Source organism: Physella acuta, unplaced genomic scaffold (assembly GCF_028476545.2).
Source record: "Physella acuta isolate Inbredline_101_S28 unplaced genomic scaffold, ASM2847654v3 ptg000257l, whole genome shotgun sequence".
In the NCBI taxonomy this organism is placed as follows: Eukaryota; Metazoa; Mollusca; class Gastropoda; family Physidae; genus Physella; species Physella acuta.
Window position 1 is genome coordinate 827480 of NW_026731776.1, and position 21511 is coordinate 848990.

At 46.7% G+C, this 21511-nt stretch overlaps 1 protein-coding gene across 12 annotated transcripts in view; it reads left to right on the forward strand.

Moving 5' to 3' along the window:
- The window catches only part of LOC131938783 (Kv channel-interacting protein 4), a 197698-nt gene extending 177404 nt beyond the window's left edge, over positions 1 to 20294 (forward strand). For 11 of the 12 annotated variants that reach the window (XM_059296962.1, XM_059296961.1, XM_059296965.1 and 8 more), the window contains 6 exons: positions 6036 to 6160; positions 11082 to 11151; positions 14530 to 14600; positions 15476 to 15688; positions 16624 to 16686; positions 17853 to 20294. In XM_059296962.1, the coding sequence (XP_059152945.1) occupies positions 6036 to 6160; positions 11082 to 11151; positions 14530 to 14600; positions 15476 to 15688; positions 16624 to 16686; positions 17853 to 17900 (590 nt within the window). In that variant the 3' untranslated portion in view covers positions 17901 to 20294. Of the gene's footprint in view, positions 1 to 251; positions 430 to 1586; positions 1726 to 6035; positions 6161 to 11081; positions 11152 to 14529; positions 14601 to 15475; positions 15689 to 16623; positions 16687 to 17852 lie in introns of those variants that run through there. The other variant, XM_059296971.1, reaches the window with a different exon arrangement.
- Positions 20295 to 21511: the final 1217 nt, after the last annotated feature.

Sequence of the window (21511 nt, forward strand, 5' to 3'; positions counted from 1 at the left end):
AGAGGGGGAGGAGACTTCTGTTGGAATCCCAAGCGGTGAGGCCGAGACAAGGAATCGATACCAAGCAGGAATCGAGCAGCACGAATACGGGTAATTACAGCCACCTTACTGCCATTGTGAGGTTAAATTATTTATAATTGATTACAAGGGAAGCGGGCGGTGCGGCTCGCTGTTCCACGCTGGCGTTTGCTGGCCGGTGCTGACGCTCTACCCGATGGAGTATCGACTTGATGGAGTATCGACTTTGTTTGAACAGATAATCGGATTTCAATTTTTGGACGAACTTCTTAGAGAACGCTCAGTCGTGGTTCTACGGTGCTGATAGATTAGCTGGGCACATTTGTTGTGCCAATAGGAGAACAATTGTGCCGATAGATTAGCTGAGGAAAACAGTTGTGCCGATAGTCTAGCAGGCCCATACGTTGTTGGGTAACGTAGTTGTGCCGTTAGATTAAAAAGTTTCTATTAAGTTGTGCCGATAGTTTAACAGTAATCACGTGTGTATGTTTTTAAATTAACAGGAGTATTTAGTTGTGCCAATAGTTTTGCTGTGATAATTATGTGCCGATAAATGTAACGGTCTATTTAATTGAAACAATAGAGTAACAGGTAATTTTAGTTGCGACTATAGATTAATAGTGAACATAAATGTGCAGAGAAATAAAAAGCTATATTTGGTTGTGCCAATAGATTATCACTACAAAACAATTGTGCTGATTAATTAGTTGACCACTAAAGTTGTAGTGATAGGCCTTGAAGCGGTACATGAGATAGTGCAGGTGCTAAGAGGTACTAGCAGGTGCTAGTAGGTGCTAGCGGGTGATTTAGCGATAACATGATCTTTTGGTGGTCCTAGCTATAACATGACCTTTTGATGGTCCTAGCTATAACATGACCTTTTGATGGTCCTAGCTATAACATGATCTTTTGGTGGTCCTAGCTATAACATGACCTTTTGATGGTCCTAGCTATAACATGACCTTTTGATGGTCCTAGCTATAACATGATCTTTTGGTGGTCCTAGCTATAACATGACCTTTTGATGGTCCTAGCTATAACATGACCTTTTGATGGTCCTAGCTATAACATGACCTTTTTGTGGTCCTAGCTATGACATGACCTTTTTGTGGTCCTAGCTATAACATGATCTTTTGGTGGTCCTAGCTATAACATGACCTTTTGATGGTCCTAGCTATAGGTAGGTAACATGACCTTTTGTGATCCTAGCTATAACATGACCTTTTATGGCCCTAGCTATAGGTAGGTAACATGACCTTTTGTGGCCCTAGCTATAGGTAGATAACATGACCTTTTGATGGTCCTAGCTATAGGTAGATAACATGACCTTTTGGTTGTCCCTCGCAGTGATTTATCTGGATTAAGATGAGATTAATTCTGGATTATCAGTGTTCAGCAAAAGGTTAATAACCCTGGATTCGTTTTTTTTCACAGTCAATATCCGTGTAGTATGCTTGTGTTAAACGTGCATTAAACCCGTGCTAACCCGTGGTTAACCCACAACCCGTGCTAAACTGTGGTAAACTCATGTTAAAAGTGTGTGTTTTATCTTATCCAATTGCAAACAGAATCGAGTGAACTATGTTTCGACGTGTGCCACAATGATCTACTCACTGCTTTAAACTGCACTGTCATGGAACAGTTGGTAATTGTATAAACCATCCTGTGCTATCATCGACTGAAGAATGGATTTCAAATTTTCCCTAGGTATGACGTCACCACAACACTACTCACCTGTTTAAGAAGGTTACACATAGAGGGTCACAAAGTGGGGGGTTGAGGTTGTGTGTGTGGGGGGGGGGGGGTCACATATGGTCACATGATGACCATATGTGATGTCGGAATAAAATTCACAATGTTCTTCTAAAATTTTAGCACAACTGTGACACAAATCTATCACTTACACGTGAATGTCTGTCTGGTGACATGGCCACATGTATACTTGAATGTCTGACTTTGACCCCTGAAATAAATGTAACAATTCCAACTCTGACCTATTAGCTGACTCTAACAGCTGACTCTAACAGCTGACTCTAACAGCTGACTCTAACAGCTGACTCTAACAGCTGACTCTAACAGCTGACTCTAACAGCTGACTCTAACAGCTGACTCTAACAGCTGACTCTAACAGCTGACTCTAACAGCTGACTCTAACAGCTGACTCTAACAGCTGACTCTAACAGCTGACTCTAACAGCTGACTCTAATGGTTGCATCGTGTCCATTGTTTCTATAGCAGGCTGCGTGACAGAACGGTTTTTATAGCACCCCCTATGGGCATGTTCTTTAGCACCCACTGTGGGCATGTTCTTTAGCGCCCACTATGGGCATGTTCTTTAGCGCCCACTGTGGGCATGTTCTTTAGCGCCCACTATGGGCATGTTCTTTAGCGCCCACTATGGGCATGTTCTTTAGCGCCCACTGTGGGCATGTTCTTTAGCGCCCACTATGGGCATGTTCTTTAGCGCCCACTGTGGGCTTGTTCTTTAGCGCCCACTATGGGCATGTTCTTTAGCGCCCACTATGGGCATGTTCTTTAGCGCCCACTGTGAGCATGTTCTTTAGCACCCACTGTGGGCATGTTCTTTAGCGCCCACTATGAGCATGTTCAGTAAAATTCTTCTATAGAACCCACTGTAAAATTGTTCTATAGCACCCACTGTAAAATTGTTCTATAGCACCCACTGTAAAATTGTTCTATAGCACCCACTGTAAAATTGTTCTATAGCACCCACTGTAAAATTGTTCTATAGCACCCACTGTAAAATTGTTCTATAGCACCCACTGTAAAATTCTTCTATAGCACCCACTGTAAAATTCTTCTATAGCACCCACTGTGAACTGAGAGATTTTCGATGATAAACCAAGTAGTTTCTAATCTGTGGTGGTAAATATTTGAGCTGATCATTTCTGGTGGTAAATAATTGAGTAAACAAATTGTAGACGAGCACACAAACAAAAACACGCGCCAAAATCTGAAGGTGGAGAGATCTGGTGGGCGGAGGGGAGGTGAGGGGAGGGGATGGGGTGATGAGGGGAGGGTGGGTGTGAGAATGGTGACGGTAGTGCAGTCAAGAATCCCACGCTGAGGGTACTGTATGGCTGACTGCCATCTACACGTGTTCCATCCTGACCTTCACCCTCATTACGTCACATTACCTATCAACTTTACCTCCCGTTTCCTGCAATAGCAGGTCACCAAATGCCTAAAACAACATCACAAAGTCTCCTATCACTGTAGATAATTAAGCTTAACACTCTTTAACAAGCCCCCCCCCCCCCCCTTTTCATACGAGCTTAAAGCTTTCAATATCTGACCGACCAAATCTTTTAACTTAATCTGAACACATTTCAAATGTAGGCATTTCATTTGAACACAACGCATACATTATTTTAAATGACAATGCACAAATATATAAGTTTAGATTGCATTAGATACCATATTAAGTTTTTCAAATGTATCACAAGAGGAGGTAATTAAATAAGAAGTAGCGCTCCTGATATGTCTGGTGAACTGTGTTCATGGTGTTTACAATAATGACAGCCGACCAGATAATTAACCTTTCAATTCATCTTGTGGGGTGTCAACTTAATCAAAACGAAAGCAATTAAAATAATAAATGTCGTACTAATTGGTTTTTGAAACTGATATATCGAATTACACTTTACTTTAGAAAATAAAGTATAAAGCGTTGGTTGATCCAAAAATCTTTGAAATATGTTTTGCTACCAACGCTTTAATGTGTACTGTTAGAATACTATGTTATCATAATAGAAAAGGTATGCTTATATTCCTATTTTTATCGCATTTAAAGATTGTTATCATGGAGGGTTTTATCTTTTTTTAATGTCTGTGCACATATTTAAGGGGCGCATATCTTTAATATTAGGAGATTCAATAAGTTTAGCCGACATGTCCCCGTCGACGTAAAAAAACAACTCGTGATTATGATGTAAAAAGTGGGGCCATTTAATTCTAACGTTTCTAATGCACGAACCTAATTTAATGTGGTCTAATGAGCTCATAATGTGACGTCATGAAGTCACACCATAAACCACCTCCCCATATGACGTCATCCCCTTTGACCACCCATCTAAAACCCACTTCTCACCACCACACCGACACAACATCAGCAAAAACACAACGGCAACGTCATCTAATTAGCAGTGATTAGATTAATTAGTCCGCGTGACGACACCGGCCCAGCCTCTCATCATCCGTCAACATGTCCGAAAACTAGGACAAGAACTCATTAACTTTGCATAAATTAAATCTAATTAAAGCGAACACTTTAAGAACCCGCCTGTAGTTTGGCAAAGCTATTGTAAAGAAGTTGGAGACCAATTGTCCCAAACTTCATTAGCGGTGGTGTAGAGATGGATCACTTGTTGCTTGGAGGTCACGTGTGTAAACACCTGCCAGTACTGGGGCAAGTGTCGACGTCATCATCTCTCGTCTGCTGGGGGAACCGTTCGACTCCTGGCACCGTAGACTGGCCTTGACCTTCTCGCACACAATTCGAGAAAAGAGGTTAACTCATCCCATACACTCTAAAGTGTAAAGGTTTACTGTATTTGTTGAGGCCCTACTTATTTATTAAGGTCCTATGGTATTGCAGTCTTGTTATATTATGGCACTACTTTATTCTATTTTAAATCATGTTAATCTGAATCCTGCCATATTGAATTTTGATCACATTTTATTAAAGGCTTACAGTACGACATGACCATCACACACTATGACATGGGCCTTAGCCTGATCACCATTACCTGCGACCACCTGGCTAACTGACCACCTGACTAACTGACCACCTGGCTAACTGACCACCTGACTAACTGACCACCTGGCTAACTGACCACCTGACTAACTGACCACCTGACTAACTGACCACCTGACTAACTGACCACCTGGCTAACTGACCACCTAGCTAACTGACCACCTAGCTAACTGACTACCTGACTAACCAACCACCTGACTAACTGACCACCTGACTAACTGACCACCTGACTAACTGACCACCTGACTAACTGACCACCTGGCTAACTGACCACCTAGCTAACTGACCACCTAGCAATTGACCACTTGGCTAGCTGACCAACTGGCTAACTGACTAACTGACCACCTGGCTAACTGACCACCTGACTAACTGACCACCTGACTAACTGACCACCTGACTAACTGACCACCTGGCTAACTGACCACCTGGCTAACCAACAAACTGGCTAACTGGCTAACAAACCACCTGGCTAACCAACCACCTGGCTAACTGACCACCTGGCTAACTGACCACCTGGCTAACTGACCACCTGGCTAACCAACCACCTGGCTAACTGACCACCTGGCTAACTGACTACCTGGCTAACTGACCACCTGGTTAACTGACCACCTTGCTAACCAACCACCTGGCTAACTGACCACCTGGCTAACTGACCACCTGGCTAACTGACCACCTGGCTAACCAACCACCTGGCTAACTGACCACCTGGCTAACTGACCACCTGGCTAACCAACCACCTGGCTAACTGACCACCTGGCTAACTGACTACCTGGCTAACTGACCACCTGGCTAACCCACCACCTGACCACCTGGCTAACTGACCACCTGGCTAACTGACCACCTGGCTAACTGACCACCTGGCTAACTGACCACCTGGCTAACCAACCACCTGGCTAACTGACCACCTGGCTAACTGACTACCTGGCTAACTGACCACCTGGCTAACTGACCACCTTGCTAACCAACCACCTGGCTAACTGACCACCTGGCTAACTGACCACCTGGCTAACTGACCACCTGGCTAACCCACCACCTGACCACCTGGCTAACCAACCAACTGGCTAACCAACCAACTGGCTAACCAACCACCTGGCTAACCAACCACCTGGCTAACTGACCACCTGGCTAACCAACCACCTGACCACCTGGCTAACCAACCACCTGGCTAACTGACCACCTGGCTAACTGACCACCTGGCTAACCAACCACCTGGCTAATTGACTCCCCTTACTCTCCCCAGACAATGACATCGAGGACCTGGAGATGCAGGTGGTCCGCTACAAGCCCGAGGGCCTGGACACCTTGTGTAAGACGACCAAGTTCAGTAGGAAGGAGCTGCAGATCATGTACAGGGGCTTCAAGCAGGTCAGTACCACAAAGATCATACACAGGTCAGTCACACAAAGATCATACACAGGTCAGTCACTTAAAGATCATACACAGGTCAGTCACTTAAAGATCATACACAGACCAGTCACACAAAGATCATACACAGGTCAGCCACTGACGGATGGCCGGGACTTAACTAACCGCCACCTCCCTACATCCCCCCCCCCCCCAAAAAAAAACCTAGTTATGTAACTACTTGCCTCAGCTAACCGCGCAACTACTCCCCTCCTCCCTAGCTAGTTGTGTAAGTACTCCCCCCCACTAACGTGGTGTAAGTACTCCCCCCCCCCACTAACGTTGTGTAAGTACTCCCCCCCCCACTAACGCTGTGTAAGTACTCCCCCCCCCCCCCACTAACGTTGTGTACTCCCCTACCTCCCCTAACTAGCTGTGTAGTTTCACACCTCGATATCCCCCCCCCCCCCTCCCCCCGGCCCCAGCATCCACAAAAAGACATCTCTCCTCTGGAAAAAAAATCGATGGCTTCCATTGTTGGTTTTAAAAGGTTGTCACCGTGCTCAAACTGTTAGCTTTTTAAATATGCAGGCTAGGTGGCCAGTCGATGAGACTTGTCAATTTTCTAGGCTAGGTGGCCAGTCGATGAGACTTGTCAATTTTCTAGGCTAGGTGGCCAGTCGATGAGACTTGTCAATTTTATAGGCTAGGTGGCCAGTCGATGAGACTTGTCAATTTTCTAGGCTAGGTGGCCAGTCGATGAGACTTGTCAATTTTCTAGGCTAGGTGGCCAGTCGATGAGACTTGTCAATTTTCTAGGCTAGGTGGCCAGTCGATGAGACTTGTCAATTTTCTAGGCTAGGTGGCCAGTCGATGAGACTTGTCAATTTTATAGGCTAGGTGGCCAGTCGATGAGACTTGTCAATTTTCTAGGCTAGGTGGCCAGTCGATGAGACTTGTCAATTTTCTAGGCTAGGTGGCCAGTCGATGAGACTTGTCAATTTTCTAGGCTAGGTGGCCAGTCGATGAGACTTGTCAATTTTCTATGCTAGGTGGCCAGCGATGAGACTTGTCAATGTTTAAGGATAGGTGGCCAGTCGATGAGACTTGTCAATTTTCTAGGCTAGGTGGCCAGTCGATGAGACTTGTCAATTTTCTAGGCTAGGTGGCCAGTCGATGAGACTTGTCAATGTTTGTCTGGCCAGGTGGTCAACATCTTGTCTCGTCAGGTGGTCAACATGTTGTCTGTCCATCTTCGGCTAAACTTAACCCAGAGAAACAACACCCTTGTTTGAACCATACCACAAAACACAGCTAAAACTACCTTACACTAATCCTTACCCAGACAAACTGCCTGAACCCTAACCCCCCTGACGTCACACTACCTAACCCCTGCACCACGTGATCTGAGACATCCAATCGATGGTGACAGTTCACCCAGGGCAGCTTGTTCAGATGTTGCTATGGCAACCATCACATGTTTTGTGTCATTAACGTCCGGTTAAGTCATCAGTCAAACATGGCTGAATGTAAGTCACATAGGGACGAGATTTGACTTGGTTGGGTGGTGACTGCATTCAATCACAGGATGATTGGGTGTGACTGCATTCAATCACAGGATGATTGGGTGGTGACTTCATTAAGTCTCAAGATGATTGGGTGGTGACTGCATTAAGTCTCAAGATGATTGGGTGGTGACTGCATTAAGTCTCAAGATGATTGGGTGGTGACTTCATTAAGTCTCAAGATGATTGGGTGTGACTGCATTAAGTCTTAAGATGATCTGATAATCTCTAATCCCATCCCTTATTCTCTGGATTTAAAAAAAGAGGATCATTATCAGCGTTCATTATCTGGCAGTGCCATCGGTCAGCGTGACCCTTGGTGACCTCCCACTGCACGTGACGTCACTGTGAGTGTGACACCGTTTTTAGCTCGATGGGTTCTCTGACTTTAAAATGTGACAAGTCAGGTTGGACACAGATATGTACTAGCAAGTGAAACAGGTGGGAATCACCTTGTGTTGCGGCGCCCTAACAAATACCGCCCCATGTGAACGCCGCCCCAATGGCCCCCTCAGAGCCTATCGCCCCTACATATCGCCCCCCCCCCCCCCACCCCTGCAGGTTGTTGTAACGTTATTTCATGTGGCTGTACACAGAAGCACGCGATAACACGAGGTGGGGGTGGGGTGAGGAAACAAGAAAATAAAATTATGAACCGGAAGAAAACATTTCTTGCTGGCCAGCAATGGATGGCACGGCTTTCAAATGGCCAGGTTCTCATGGCTGGCCAGACTTGTGTTCAGCTGGCCAGGTTTGGCCCAAACTGGGAATAATGCAATTACTGGGGTAAACACACTGAGCGTAGGTGGATGGGGGGGGGGGAAAGAAGGGGGCATTAGGAACTTATGATTTCATGAGTCAAACATCGTGTGCCAAAGATTTATGGCGTGATTACATTAGGATCATGTTAGTATGTGTAGAACCTACGTGCTCACTACCTGCGATGTTAAATGCCGGTATTCCGCCAGCCCTCGGCGTGAGCAGTAGCTGGGCTGTGTGCAGATACTTTCTGCTGGTTCACCTGCTACACGGCACAACGCCAGGTGTGTTAGGCCGCACAACAGGTGTGTTACACAGCGCCACAACAGGTGTGTTACACAGCCTTACACGTGGTGTGTTACACAGCCTTACACGTGGTGTGTTACACTGCGCTACACGTGGTGTGTTACACAGCATTACACATGGTGTGTTACACAGCATTACACATGGTGTGTTGTAAATGAACTCAAAAACAAACTAATTTTTGCCGGTGTTACACTGCCAAAACGGCCCGTGACAAAAGGCCCGCGTCCAAACGGCCCCTCCCCCCCACCCCACCCCCCCCCCCCCTCCCACCTGCACCGTGTTGTACTCACCCAGGTGCGTCAGACCGGAAGTCTGTGAGCTGAATCCAAAAGCTGACCAAGTGCTCACCGTCTGCTTGTAAAGATGAAATTAAAAATGTATCGAGCGCCTGCTAACATAAGCGGCCAGTAAGTTCGTTAGTGACGTCATTGAAACTGGAGACGCTAGGACGGGTAGAGAAAAAAAATATTTTAATTGCGCGGGTCTGTCCCCCCAGGGACGGGCAGCGTGTAAGTACACACAGGTGGCGTGTTAGTACACGCTTCGTCGGCCCGAGCAGCCTCGATTTGGATTGGGTTTCAGATTGTCAATGATTGGAGGATGATGGTGTTAAGCGAGAGAAACCCATCAATAATTCGGGCTGGCTCGGGAATTACTGTAGGTGTGAATTACTACTGGATGATTGTAGATGTGGATCACTAGGTGATTGTAGACGTGGATGAATGGGTGATTGTAGTGGATGATTGTAGATGTGGATCACTGGGTGATTGTAGATGTGGATCACTGGGTGATTGTAGATGTGGATCACTGGGTGATTGTAGATGTGGATCACTGGGTGATTGTAGATGTGGATCACTGGATGATTGTAGATGTGGATCACCGGGTGATTGTAGATGTGGATCACTGGGTGATTGTAGATGTGGATCACTGGCTGATTGTAGATGTGGATCACTGGGTGATTGTAGATGTGGATCACTGGATGATTGTAGATGTGGATCACCGGGTGATTGTAGATGTGGATCACTGGGTGATTGTAGATGTGGATCACTAGGTGATTGTAGACGTGGATGAATGGGTGATTGTAGTGGATGATTGTAGATGTGGATCACTGGGTGATTGTAGATGTGGATCACTGGGTGATTGTAGATGTGGATCACTGGGTGATTGTAGATGTGGATCACTGGATGATTGTAGATGTGGATCACCGGGTGATTGTAGATGTGGATCACTGGGTGATTGTAGATGTGGATCACTGGGTGATTGTAGATGTGGATCACTGGGTGATTGTAGATGTGGATCACTGGATGATTGTAGATGTGGATCACCGGGTGATTGTAGATGTGGATCACTGGGTGATTGTAGATGTGGATCACTGGATGATTGTAGATGTGGATCACTAGGTGATTGTAGACGTGGATGAATGGGTGATTGTAGTGGATGATTGTAGATGTTGATCACTAGGTGATTGTAGATGTGGATCACTAGGTGATTGTAGATGTGGATCACTAGGTGATTGTAGATGTGGATCACTAGGTGATTGTAGATGTGGAGCACTGGATGATTGTAGGCACAGTGAGAAGAGTACGTGATTGTGTAAAAAGCCGACAGTAAAACCTACCTGCCACCCACAAGTCACGTGTCTCTGTGACGTAGAATCTACTGTGTTTGTGCTAGTTACCTGTTTTATTTTTATGTGCCTATGTGTTTGCTCTATGTGCCTATGTGTTCTATATGCCAATATGTTTGTTCTGTTCATCTCTTTCAAATCACTTGTTCAATTACCAGCAAGGCCGCCTCCAAGTTTTCCTTTCTTCTGACCTAACTGACCACTAGGTGACCAGCCGGTGACCACTAGGTGACCATCCGGTGATCCTGGTAGCAGATATTGAACATTTCAATCCTGCTCTAGGCTAATAGGTTATTTCTGACGATTGTAGTGGAGCCGGATATTTCTGATGATTGTAACCGGACCGGATATTTCTGATGATTGTAACCGGACCGGATATTTTTGATGATTGTAACCGGACCGGACATTTCTAATGATTGAAACCGGACCGGATATTTCTAATGACTGTAACCGGACCGGACATTTCTAATGATTGTAGCCGGGCCGGATATTTCTGACGGCTAACCGGACCGGATACTTCTGATGATTGTAACCGGACCGGTTATTTCTGATGACTGTAACCGGACCGGACATTTCTGATGATTGTAACCGGACCGGACGTTTCTAATGATTGTAACCGGACCGGACATTTCTAATGATTGTAACCGGGCCGGACATTTCTAATAATTGTACTTTCTGTCCCCAGGAATGTCCGACTGGTATAGTCAACGAGGAGACGTTCAAGGAAATTTACGCTCAGTTTTTTCCTCAGGGTGGTAAGTACCATTGGTGTAGTGTGTACAAGTACTGAGTACCATTATTGTAGTGTGTACAAGTACTGAGTACCATTGGTGTAGTGTGTACAAGTACTGAGTATCATTGGTGTAGTGTGTACATGTACTGAGTGACAGTAGAGTATACCAATAGTAAAACGCCTTCTGACGGCCTATAGAAGTAATGAAGGAAGGGATCTCATCAGCTACAACACCTGCAGGGGTGTGGTGGTCAGCAGGGGTGGGGTGGTCAGCAGGGGTGGGGTGGTCATTAGGGGTGGGGTGGTCAGCAGGGGTGGGGTGGTTAGCAGGGGTGGGGTGGTCAGCAGGGGTGGGGTGGTCATTAGGGGTGGGGTGGTTAGCAGAGGTGGGGTGGTCAGCAGGGGTGGGGTGGTCAGCAGTTGTGGGGTGGTCGGGTGGGGTGGGGTGGTCAGCAGCGGTGGGGTGATCAGCAGGGGTGGGGTGGTCAGCAGGGGTGGGGTGATCAGCAGGGGTAGGGTGGTCAGCAGGGGTAGGGTGGTCAGCAGGGGTGGGGTGATCAGCAGGGGTAGGGTGGTCAGCAGGGGTGGGGTGGTTAGCAGGGGTGGGGTGGTCATTAGGGGTGGGGTGGTCAGCAGGGGTGGGGTGGTCAGCAGGGGTGGGGTGGTCAGCAGGGGTGGGGTGGTCAGCAGGGGTGGGGTGGTCAGCAGGGGTGGGGTGGTCATTAGGGGTGGGGTGGTCAGCAGGGGTGGGGTGGTCAGCAGGGGTGGGGTGGTCATTAGGGGTGGGGTGGTTAGCAGGGGTGGGGTGGTCAGCAGGGGTGGGGTGGTCAGCAGGGGTGGGGTGGTCAGCAGTTGTGGGGGTGGTCGGGTGGGGTGGGGTGATCAGCAGGGGTAGGGTGGTCAGCAGGGGTGGGGTGATCAGCAGGGGTAAGGTGGTCAGCAGGGGTGGGGTGGTCATTAGGGGTGGGGTGGTTAGCAGGGGTGGGGTGGTCATTAGCGGTGGGGTGGTCAGCAGGGGTGGGGTGGTCAGCAGGGGTGGGGTGGTCAGCAGGGGTGGGGTGGTCAGCAGGGGTGGGGTGGTCAGCAGGGGTGGGGTGGTCATTAGGGGTGGGGTGGTCAGCAGCGGTGGGGTGATCAGCAGGGGTAGGGTGGTCAGCAGGGGTGGGGTGATCAGCAGGGGTAGGGTGGTCAGCAGGGGTGGGGTGGTCATTAGGGGTGGGGTGGTTAGCAGGGGTGGGGTGGTCATTAGGGGTGGGGTGGTCAGCAGGGGTGGGGTGGTCAGCAGGGGTGGGGTGGTCAGCAGGGGTGGGGTGGTCAGCAGGGGTGGGGTGGTCAGCAGGGGTGGGGTGGTCATTAGGGGTGGGGTGGTCAGCAGGGGTGGGGTGGTCAGCAGGGGTGGGGTGGTCAGCAGGGGTGGGGTGGTCATTAGGGGTGGGGTGGTCATTAGGGGTGGGGTGGTCAGCAGGGGTGGGGTGGTCAGCAGGGGTGGGGTGGTCAGCAGGGGTGGGGTGGTCAGCAGGGTGGGGTGGGGTGGTCAGCAGGGGTGGGGTGGTCAGCAGGGGTGGGGTGGTCAGCAGGGGTGGGGTGGTCAGCAGGGGTGGGGTGGTCATTAGGGGTGGGGTGGTTAGCAGGGGTGGGGTGGTCAGCAGGGGTGGGGTGGTCAGCAGGGGTGGGGTGGTCAGCAGGGGTGGGGTGGTCAGCAGGGGTGGGGTGGTCAGCAGGGGTGGGGTGGTCAGCAGGGGTGGGGTGGTCAGCAGGGGTGGGGTGGTCAGCAGTTGTGGGGTGGTCAGCAGGGGTGGGGTGGTCAGCAGGGGTGGGGTGGTCAGCAGGGGTGGGGTGGTCAGCAGGGGTGGGGTGGTCAGCAGGGGTGGGGTGGTCAGCAGGGGTGGGGTGGTCAGCAGGGGTGGGGTGGTCAGCAGTACTTCCAAACAACACCTGCAGGAGTGGGGTGGTCAGCAGTACTCCCACCACTGGCACCAGAACTGCCAGATAACAAGGTCGTGCAAGAGCTCGAGACGCAGAACCGAACTCAAGCCTTGGAGGGTAGCCGTGTGCACTAGCGTATGACCACGAGCATGACAAGCACAACAGATCGTTACATGAGAATAGTTGGTGTCAGCTTTACTGTGACTCAATTTAAACCTCACTGTTTAGCTCTGTATGATATCACTGTTTAGCTCTGTATGATATCACAGTTTAGCTCTGTATGATATCACTGTTTAGCTCTGTATGATATCACAGTTTAGCTCTGTACGATATCACTGTTTAACCTCGCTATGACATCACAGTTTAGCTCCCCTATGACATAACATCACAGTTTAGCTCCCCTATAACATCACAGTTTAGCTCCCCTATAATATCACAGTTTAGCTCCGCTATATCGCCGTATAAAGCTGCCTGCCCCTCCCATGACCACCACCCTCCCGCCTAGAGCCCACATTATACATTCCGACAATAAAACATTTTTACGGCTCTTATGTCTCCCAAGTGTTTCAATCCCGCCCTGTGCACTCAAAGCATTGATATTCTCAAATGGGGCAAAAACGTGTGTACCCTAAAAGCATAGATATTCTTGAACGGGGCAACATTTTATTCGAGTGTGCACTGAAAGTATTGGTATTATTGAATGGTGCAAAACGTTATTCCCTTAGTGTACACAAGGAACAGTGATACCATTGAATGGGGTACAACTTTATTCCCATAGTGTTCACTGCAAACATTGCTTTTCTTGAATGGGGTAACAGTTTATCGCCGCCTAGTGCAATGAATACAGCGCTGTTCTTGAATGGTACAAAAGCCCGTGCCTTGAGCAACAAAATGGCGGCTGTGTAAAACTGTGTAAAACAGCAGAGATGAAATCTAAATAAATAAACCATCACAGCTCTGATGGGCGAGATTGCTTATTCACTTGTGCGGTGTGGAGGGGGGGGGGGGGAGGGAGGGATCATTGGTCGGGAATCGATGGGTCGATACTCGTCTGATCAGTTCACTTGTTTGTCCTTATGTGAAATCGATACGAACAAGTCCGTAACAGGCTAACGATTGATTATTGATGACGTGTTGATGGCATATCGATAACGTTATGTCCACATGTCTCATAATATGCTTACATTGATACCTTTGTCGGTGTGTTCACATATGCTGCAGTGTTTCTTCCACACTTTTTTCTCCGGGGGGGGGGGGGGGGCGGGGGACACTAGTAAAAGTATATGTTTACTATATAAATTCTATCTCGTTCGGGGGGGGGGGGGGGGGAGGGCGCTGGATTTTTTTTCGGGTGGGGGGGGGGGGGGCTCTGCCTTCCGAAGAGATGCCTGGAAGAAATGCTGCTCATATACCACAACATATGCTAACAATAATTTTATGCCCACATATGCTAACGATAACTTTATGCCCACAGATGCTTCAGCATATGCCCACTACGTCTTCAACACATTCGATCACGATCACAATGGATCGATCAGTTTTGAGGTAATCGATGGTGTAAAATCAATTTTAACACGTCATTGTTTTGGGAGTTGTGTTAAACATTGACACCGTGGCATACACGACACCAACTAACGACACTAACTGACATACACAACTTGGCATATGACATCTGTCAATATACCTAACTTGGCATATGACATTACTGTCTTTCTTCACTATGTTTTATTTATAGGTTGCCTGTATATTTTGTATATGAGAGACTTCTGTCTGTCTGTCTGTCTGTCTGTCTTTCTGTCGTAGGATTGTGTCATAAGTCTGTCTATCTGCCTGTTCCAGGAGTTCGTCATGGGCCTGTCTGTCTGTTTGTCTGTCTGTCTGTCTGTCTGTCTGTCTGTCTGTCTGTCTGTCTGTCTGTCTGTCTGTCTGTCTGTCTGTCTGTCTGTCTGTCTGTCTGTCTGTCGTAGGATTGTGTCATAAGTCTGTCTATCTGCCTGTTCCAGGAGTTCGTCATGGGCCTGTCTGTCTTGTCTGTCTGCCTGCCTGTCTGTCTGTCTGTCTGTCTGTCTGTCTTTTTGTCGTAGGATTGTGTCATAAGTCTGTCTATCTGCCTGTTCCAGGAGTTCGTCATGGGCCTGTCTGTCTGTTTGTCTGTCTGTCTGTCTGTCTGTCTTTTTGTCGTAGGATTGTGTCATAAGTCTGTCTATCTGCCTGTTCCAGGAGTTCGTCATGGGCCTGTCTGTCTGTTTGTCTGTCTGTCTGTCTGTCTGTCTGTCTGTCTGTCGTAGGATTGTGTCATAAGTCTGTCTATCTGCCTGTTCCAGGAGTTCGTCATGGGCCTGTCTGTCTGTTTGTCTGTCTGTCTGTCTATCTGTCTGTCGTAGGATTGTGTCATAAGTCTGTCTATCTGCCTGTTCCAGGAGTTCGTCATGGGCCTGTCTGTCTTGTCAAGAGGAACATTCCAGGAGCGTCTCCAGTGGGCGTTTAGCCTGTATGACGTCAACGGTGATGGCGTCATCACCAAGGACGAGATGCTGGACATAGTGACGTCAATCTACGAGATGATGGGCCGCTACACGGAGCCGTCTATTGACGAGACCACGGCCCGTGAGCACGTGGACCGTGTCTTCCAGGTTAGTCGGTCATTACACACAGGTCATTACACACAGCTCAATACACACAGGTCATTACATCATTAAATGGTTACAAATCATCAAGTAATTACACGCTTTAACATTAATACATTTTTGCATAATCAATCAAACTAGACCCCGACAAAACCAACCCTCTAACTGACCAACCCTCTAACTGACCAACCCACTAACTGACCAACCCACTCACTGGCCAACCCTCTAACTGACAAACCCTCTAACTGATCAACCCACTCACTGGCCAACCCTCTAACTGACCAACCCGCTAACTGACCAACGCTCTCACTGAACAACCCTCTCAATGGCCAACCGTCTAACTGACCAACCCTCTAACTGACCAAACCACTCACTTACCAACCCTCTAACTGACCAACCCTCTAACTGACCAACCCTCTAACTGACCAACCCTCTAACTGACCAACCCTCTAACTGACCAACCCTCTAACTGGCCAACCCTCTAACTGACCAACCCTCTAACTGACCAACCCTCTAACTGACCAACCCTCTAACTGGCCAACTCTCTAACTGACCAACCCTCTAACTGACCAACTTTCTTACTGACCAACCCTCTAACTGACCAACCCTCTAACTGACCAACCCTCTAACTGACCAACTTTCTTACTGACCAACCCTCTAACTGACCAACCCTCTAACTGACCCACCCTCTAACTGACCAACTTTCTTACTGACCAACCCTCTAACTGACCAACCCTCTATCTGACCAACCCTCTAACTGACCAACCCTCTAACTGACCAACCCTCTAACTGACCAACCCTCTGACTGACCAACCCTCTAACTGACCAACCCACTAACTGGCCAACCTTCTCATTGACCAACCCTCTAACTGACCAACCCTCTAACTGACCAACCCTCTAACTTACCAACCCTCTAACTGACCAACCCTCTCGTCCATCAGAAAATGGATACCAACCGTGACGGGGTCATCTCAGTGGAAGAGTTTATGGACACTTGTCGAAAGGTGAGCTGGTTACATGGTTAGCTGGTTAACTGGTTACATTATTAGCTGGTTAACTGGTTACATGGTTAGCTGGTTACATGGTTAACTGGTTACATGGTTGGCTGGTTAACTGGTTACATGGTTAGCTGGTTACATGATTAGCTGGTTAACTGGTTACATGGTTGGCTGGTTAACTGGTTACATGGTTAGCTTGTTACATGGTTAACTGGTTACATGGTCGGCTGGTTAACTGGTTACATGGTTAGCTGGTTACATGATTAGCTGGTTAACTGGTTACATGGTTGGCTGGTTAACTGGTTACATGGTTATCTGTGTAACTGGTCACATGGTTAGCTGGTTAACTGGTCACATGGTTAGCTGGTTAATTGGTTACATGGTTAGCCGGTTAACTGGTCACATGGTTACCTGGTTAACTGGTCACATGGTTAGCTGGGTAACTGGTCACATGGTTAGCTGGTTAATTGGTTACATGGTTAGCTTGTTAACTGGTCACATGGTTACCTGGTTAACTGGTCACATGGTTAGCTGGTTAGCTGGTCACGTGGTTAGCTGGTTAGTTGGTTAACTGGTTACATGGTTAGCTGGTTAACTGGTTACATAATTAGCTGGTTAACTGGTTACATGGTTAGTTGGTTAACTAGTCACATGATTAGCTGGTTAACTGGTAACTTGGTTGGCTTGTTATCTAATTAGCTGGTTACATGGTTGGCTGGTTAACTGGTTACATGGTTGGCTAGTTACATGGTTAGCTGGTTACTTAATTAGTTGGTTACCTGTTCACATAATCAGCTGGTTAACTGGTTACATAATTAGCTGTTGACATGGTTCACTGGTTGTATGATTAGCTGATTACATCGTTAGTTGGTAACTTGGTTGGCTGGTTACATGGTTAGCTGGTTACGTGGTTATCTCATTAAATCATTAGATGGTTACATGGTTGGATGGTTATATCGTTGGATGGTTAGCTGGTTGGTTAAATGGTTAAGTGATAAGCTGGTTATTGTGACTAGTCAGTGTTTGATACAGGGAGTCAGTATTTGGTCGGAGTCAGCATTAGGGTGGAGTCAGTATTTGGTCGGAGTCAGCATTAGGGTGGAGTCAGTATTTGGATGGAGTCATCCTATGGGTGGAGTCAGTGTTTGAAGTGACCATCCTCTCTATTGCAGGATGAAAACATCACCAAAGGCATGTCGATGTTCGATACAGTACTGTGATACAAGTAACCTTGACCTCCAGCTGTTGTAGGGGGTGGGGCGCCTCTGGTGTCCTCCCTGTTTCCCCTCAAGTCTTTGGCTCCGACGCTGACATTAAAGCACTCGCTTACTGGTAGCATTGACACTGTCACTGACACTATACACTGTCACTGACACTATACACTGACACTATACACTGCCACTGACACTATACCTTGTCATTGACTCCATATATTGTTCACCATTTCTAACGTTATTGTTTCTCTAGAACTTATCTCTACCAGAAAAAAATGGCACGCAAAAAGCGAAATTTCTTTGGCAACTCATATATTTCTCTCTCCCTCCCCCGTTCTCTCTGTCTCTCACTTACTCTTTCTTTCTCTGTCTGCGTCTCTCCGTCTAAAAAATGAAAAGCGTTTTTGTTGCACAAGAATTATTTCCCCTGCCATAAGGGAGACGAATGCAGCACTCAGGGGAGACAATGTATAATTTAGACAATAGAACGGCATTACATCAGATGAGCGCTCATCTATATTTGCTGCTTGAAAAAAATAGTCTAGTGACGCACCACACTAACTTATATGCAAGAAACTTTCCTCTACATGTTTTAAAACCTTTTCAAATACACAAACGCTCATAAACAGTTTTGTCATTGGAAAAAAGAAATGTGTAATTATTTGATATTTTTTGTTATTTTAATGAAACGTATTTCTCATGCCTGTAAAGATGTCCATTCATCTTTTTTCCATTATATGATTCTTTGTTGTTCTGTACCGCTATTCCCCTATACTTTTGTATTGACTGGACAATTTGTTGTCTGGACACTATGTTGTCTGGACAGTGTGTTGTCTGGACAGTGTGTTGTCTGGACAGCGTGTTGTCTGGACAGTGTGTTGTCTGGACAGCGTGTTGTCTGGACAGTGTGTTGTCTGGACAGCGTGTTGTCTGGACAGTGTGTTGTCTGGACAGCGTGTTGTCTGGACAGTGTGTTGTCTGGACAGCGTGTTGTCTGGACAGCGTGTTGTCTGGACAGCGTGTTGTATGGAGACGGTGTTGTCCGGACAGTGTGTTGTCTGGACAACGTGTTGTCTGGACACTGTTGTCTAGACAGTGTGTTGTCCGGACAGTGTGTTGTCTGGACTTAGCTGGACAGTGTGTTGTCTGGACACTGTTGTCTGGACAGTGTGTTGTCTGGACAGCGTGTTGTCTGGACTTAGCTGGACAGTGTGTTGTCATGACATGTCCTGGTCCTGTGTGGCCAGGTCCTGGTCCTGTCGATGTAACACCTTTTGTTCTGTCCTGGTTTTTTCTTGTGAGCCACTGTCATCTCTTGGTCCTGCCCAGATCATCTCAAGTCCTGGTCATGTCCTGGTTACATAGAGGACATGTCCTAGTATTAAAATACCCTAGCATTATTTAACATCTAAAGCTTTATCTGACCTTGGCTTAGAAGGTTTCTCGTGATGGTACGTATTGTGGCTACTTGTTCTGGTACATGTTTCAGTACATTTTCTGGTACATGTTCTGGTACATGTTCTAGTACATGTTCTAGTACATGTTCTGGTACATGTTCTGGTACATGTTCTGATACATGTTTTTGTACATGTCCTGGGACATGTTCTAGTACATGTTCTATTACATGTTCTGGTACATGTTCTATTACATGTTCTGGTACATGTTCTAATACATGTTCTGGTACATGTTCTGGTACATGTTCTGGTACATGTTCCGGTACATGTTCCGGTACAGCGCTAGCAGCCACCACCCTGTTTCTGTCAGATCATGATTTACCGTGTATGCTGTTATTTTCAGCACTTTTCTCTTGATGTAATGTTTACTTTCTGATTGAACAGATTGAATGAAACACACTAAAACAATCATAAAATTATCCACATCGACATATACCATATGTACACATCAGACCACAAACCTGAATCCTAAACCACAACTAAACCCTACACCACAAGTAAACCCTACACCACAAGTAAACCCTACACCACAAGTAAACCCTACACCACAAGTAAACCCTACACCACAAGTAAACCCTACACCACAAGTAAACCCACTTGCAACCACACTTACTAATACTACGATTTACCCCAATTGTACACATAATTTACCACCAAAGACCAGACACCATCTAAACTGCAACAGTTACATCATCATAATACAACATTACAAAGTGGTGCAAGTCATGTGCTAATGTTGACACCCTGATGTGCTAATGTTGACATCGTCATGTGCTGATATTGACATCGTGATGTTTTAAATATTCTGTGATTGAGTGATATCTGTTAATTAAATTTAGAACTTGATTAAAACAGAGGCTGAACGGATGTTACATTGCCATTGTATTTTTTTATGTCCAAATTTTTATTTGAAAGTGAAAAAAATAAAATGTGTTCATGATAAAACTGTTCGATTTCATTTTTTTTCTTCATCTGTTAAAAGGGACGTTAGAATCTCATACATTAACCCCTCGCCCCCCCCCAGACATACACAATTAACACTCACACATTCATCCCGTCTACATACACCCCCCACATCCACCCCACCTCTCATGAGCATCAGCAGGAATTTGTCCAGGTTACCATTCTGTTTATGTGACCTCCCTGTTTATGTGACCTCCCTGTTTATGTGACCTCCCTGTTTATGTGACCTCCCTGTTTATGTGACCTCCCTGTTTATGTTATGTAACCTCCCTGTTTATGTCACCTCCCTGTTTATGTGACCTCCCTGTTTGTGTGACCTCCCTGTTTATGTGATGTGACCTCCCTGTTTATGTGATGTGACCTCCCTGTTTATGTGATGTGACCTCCTTGTTTGTGTGACCTCCCTGTTTATGTGACCTCCCTGTTTATGTGACCTCCCTGTTTGTGTGACCTCCCTGTTTATGTGGCCTCCCTGTTTGTGTGATCTCCCTGTTTATGTGATCTCCCTGTTTATGTGACCTCCCTGTTTATGTGACGTCCCTGTTTATGTGACCTCCCTGTTTATGTGACCTCCCTGTTTATGTGACCTAACTGTTTATGTGACCTCCCTGTTTATGTCACTGCTTTATTCATGTAACCTCCCCGTTGGACCTGAAACGGATGGACAAAAGGTGTTTATAATTCTCTACGTGGGGACTATGCGGGACACCACCAACACCACGTAAGCGCGCCTAGTCGCACCCTCCCTTCCTCTTTTGGCATATCGCTACCATCCCCACCCCCACCGGTCTGGTGAACTTTGGTTAACGCCAAATGTTTACAATCGTAGAGCCGGGTAGGAATAGTGACGGCTATTAGGGACAGATAATTTAGTTTTTTAAACGATCTGAAACTGAGTTTATATGTAATATTGCGGAAAAGGTGGATAAGACAGCCTACTAATTTGGACAAAATTTTAATTAATACGTAAGAAATTAATTAGGCATCCAATTAAATCAAATTTGATGTGAGATTGCGTTATCTTCATTTCTTGACCCACGTGCCAACTATGAACCGAATCTGTCAGTTAGAAGTGCCCGAAGTTTTTCTCGGCCGTTTCGATCTAAACTGATAACAGAGACAGTAAGTTAAATAAAAGCTTGTAATAAAAAGCTTGTAATAACAAATCAAAATTGACGAATTCTTCAATATACAGGGGTC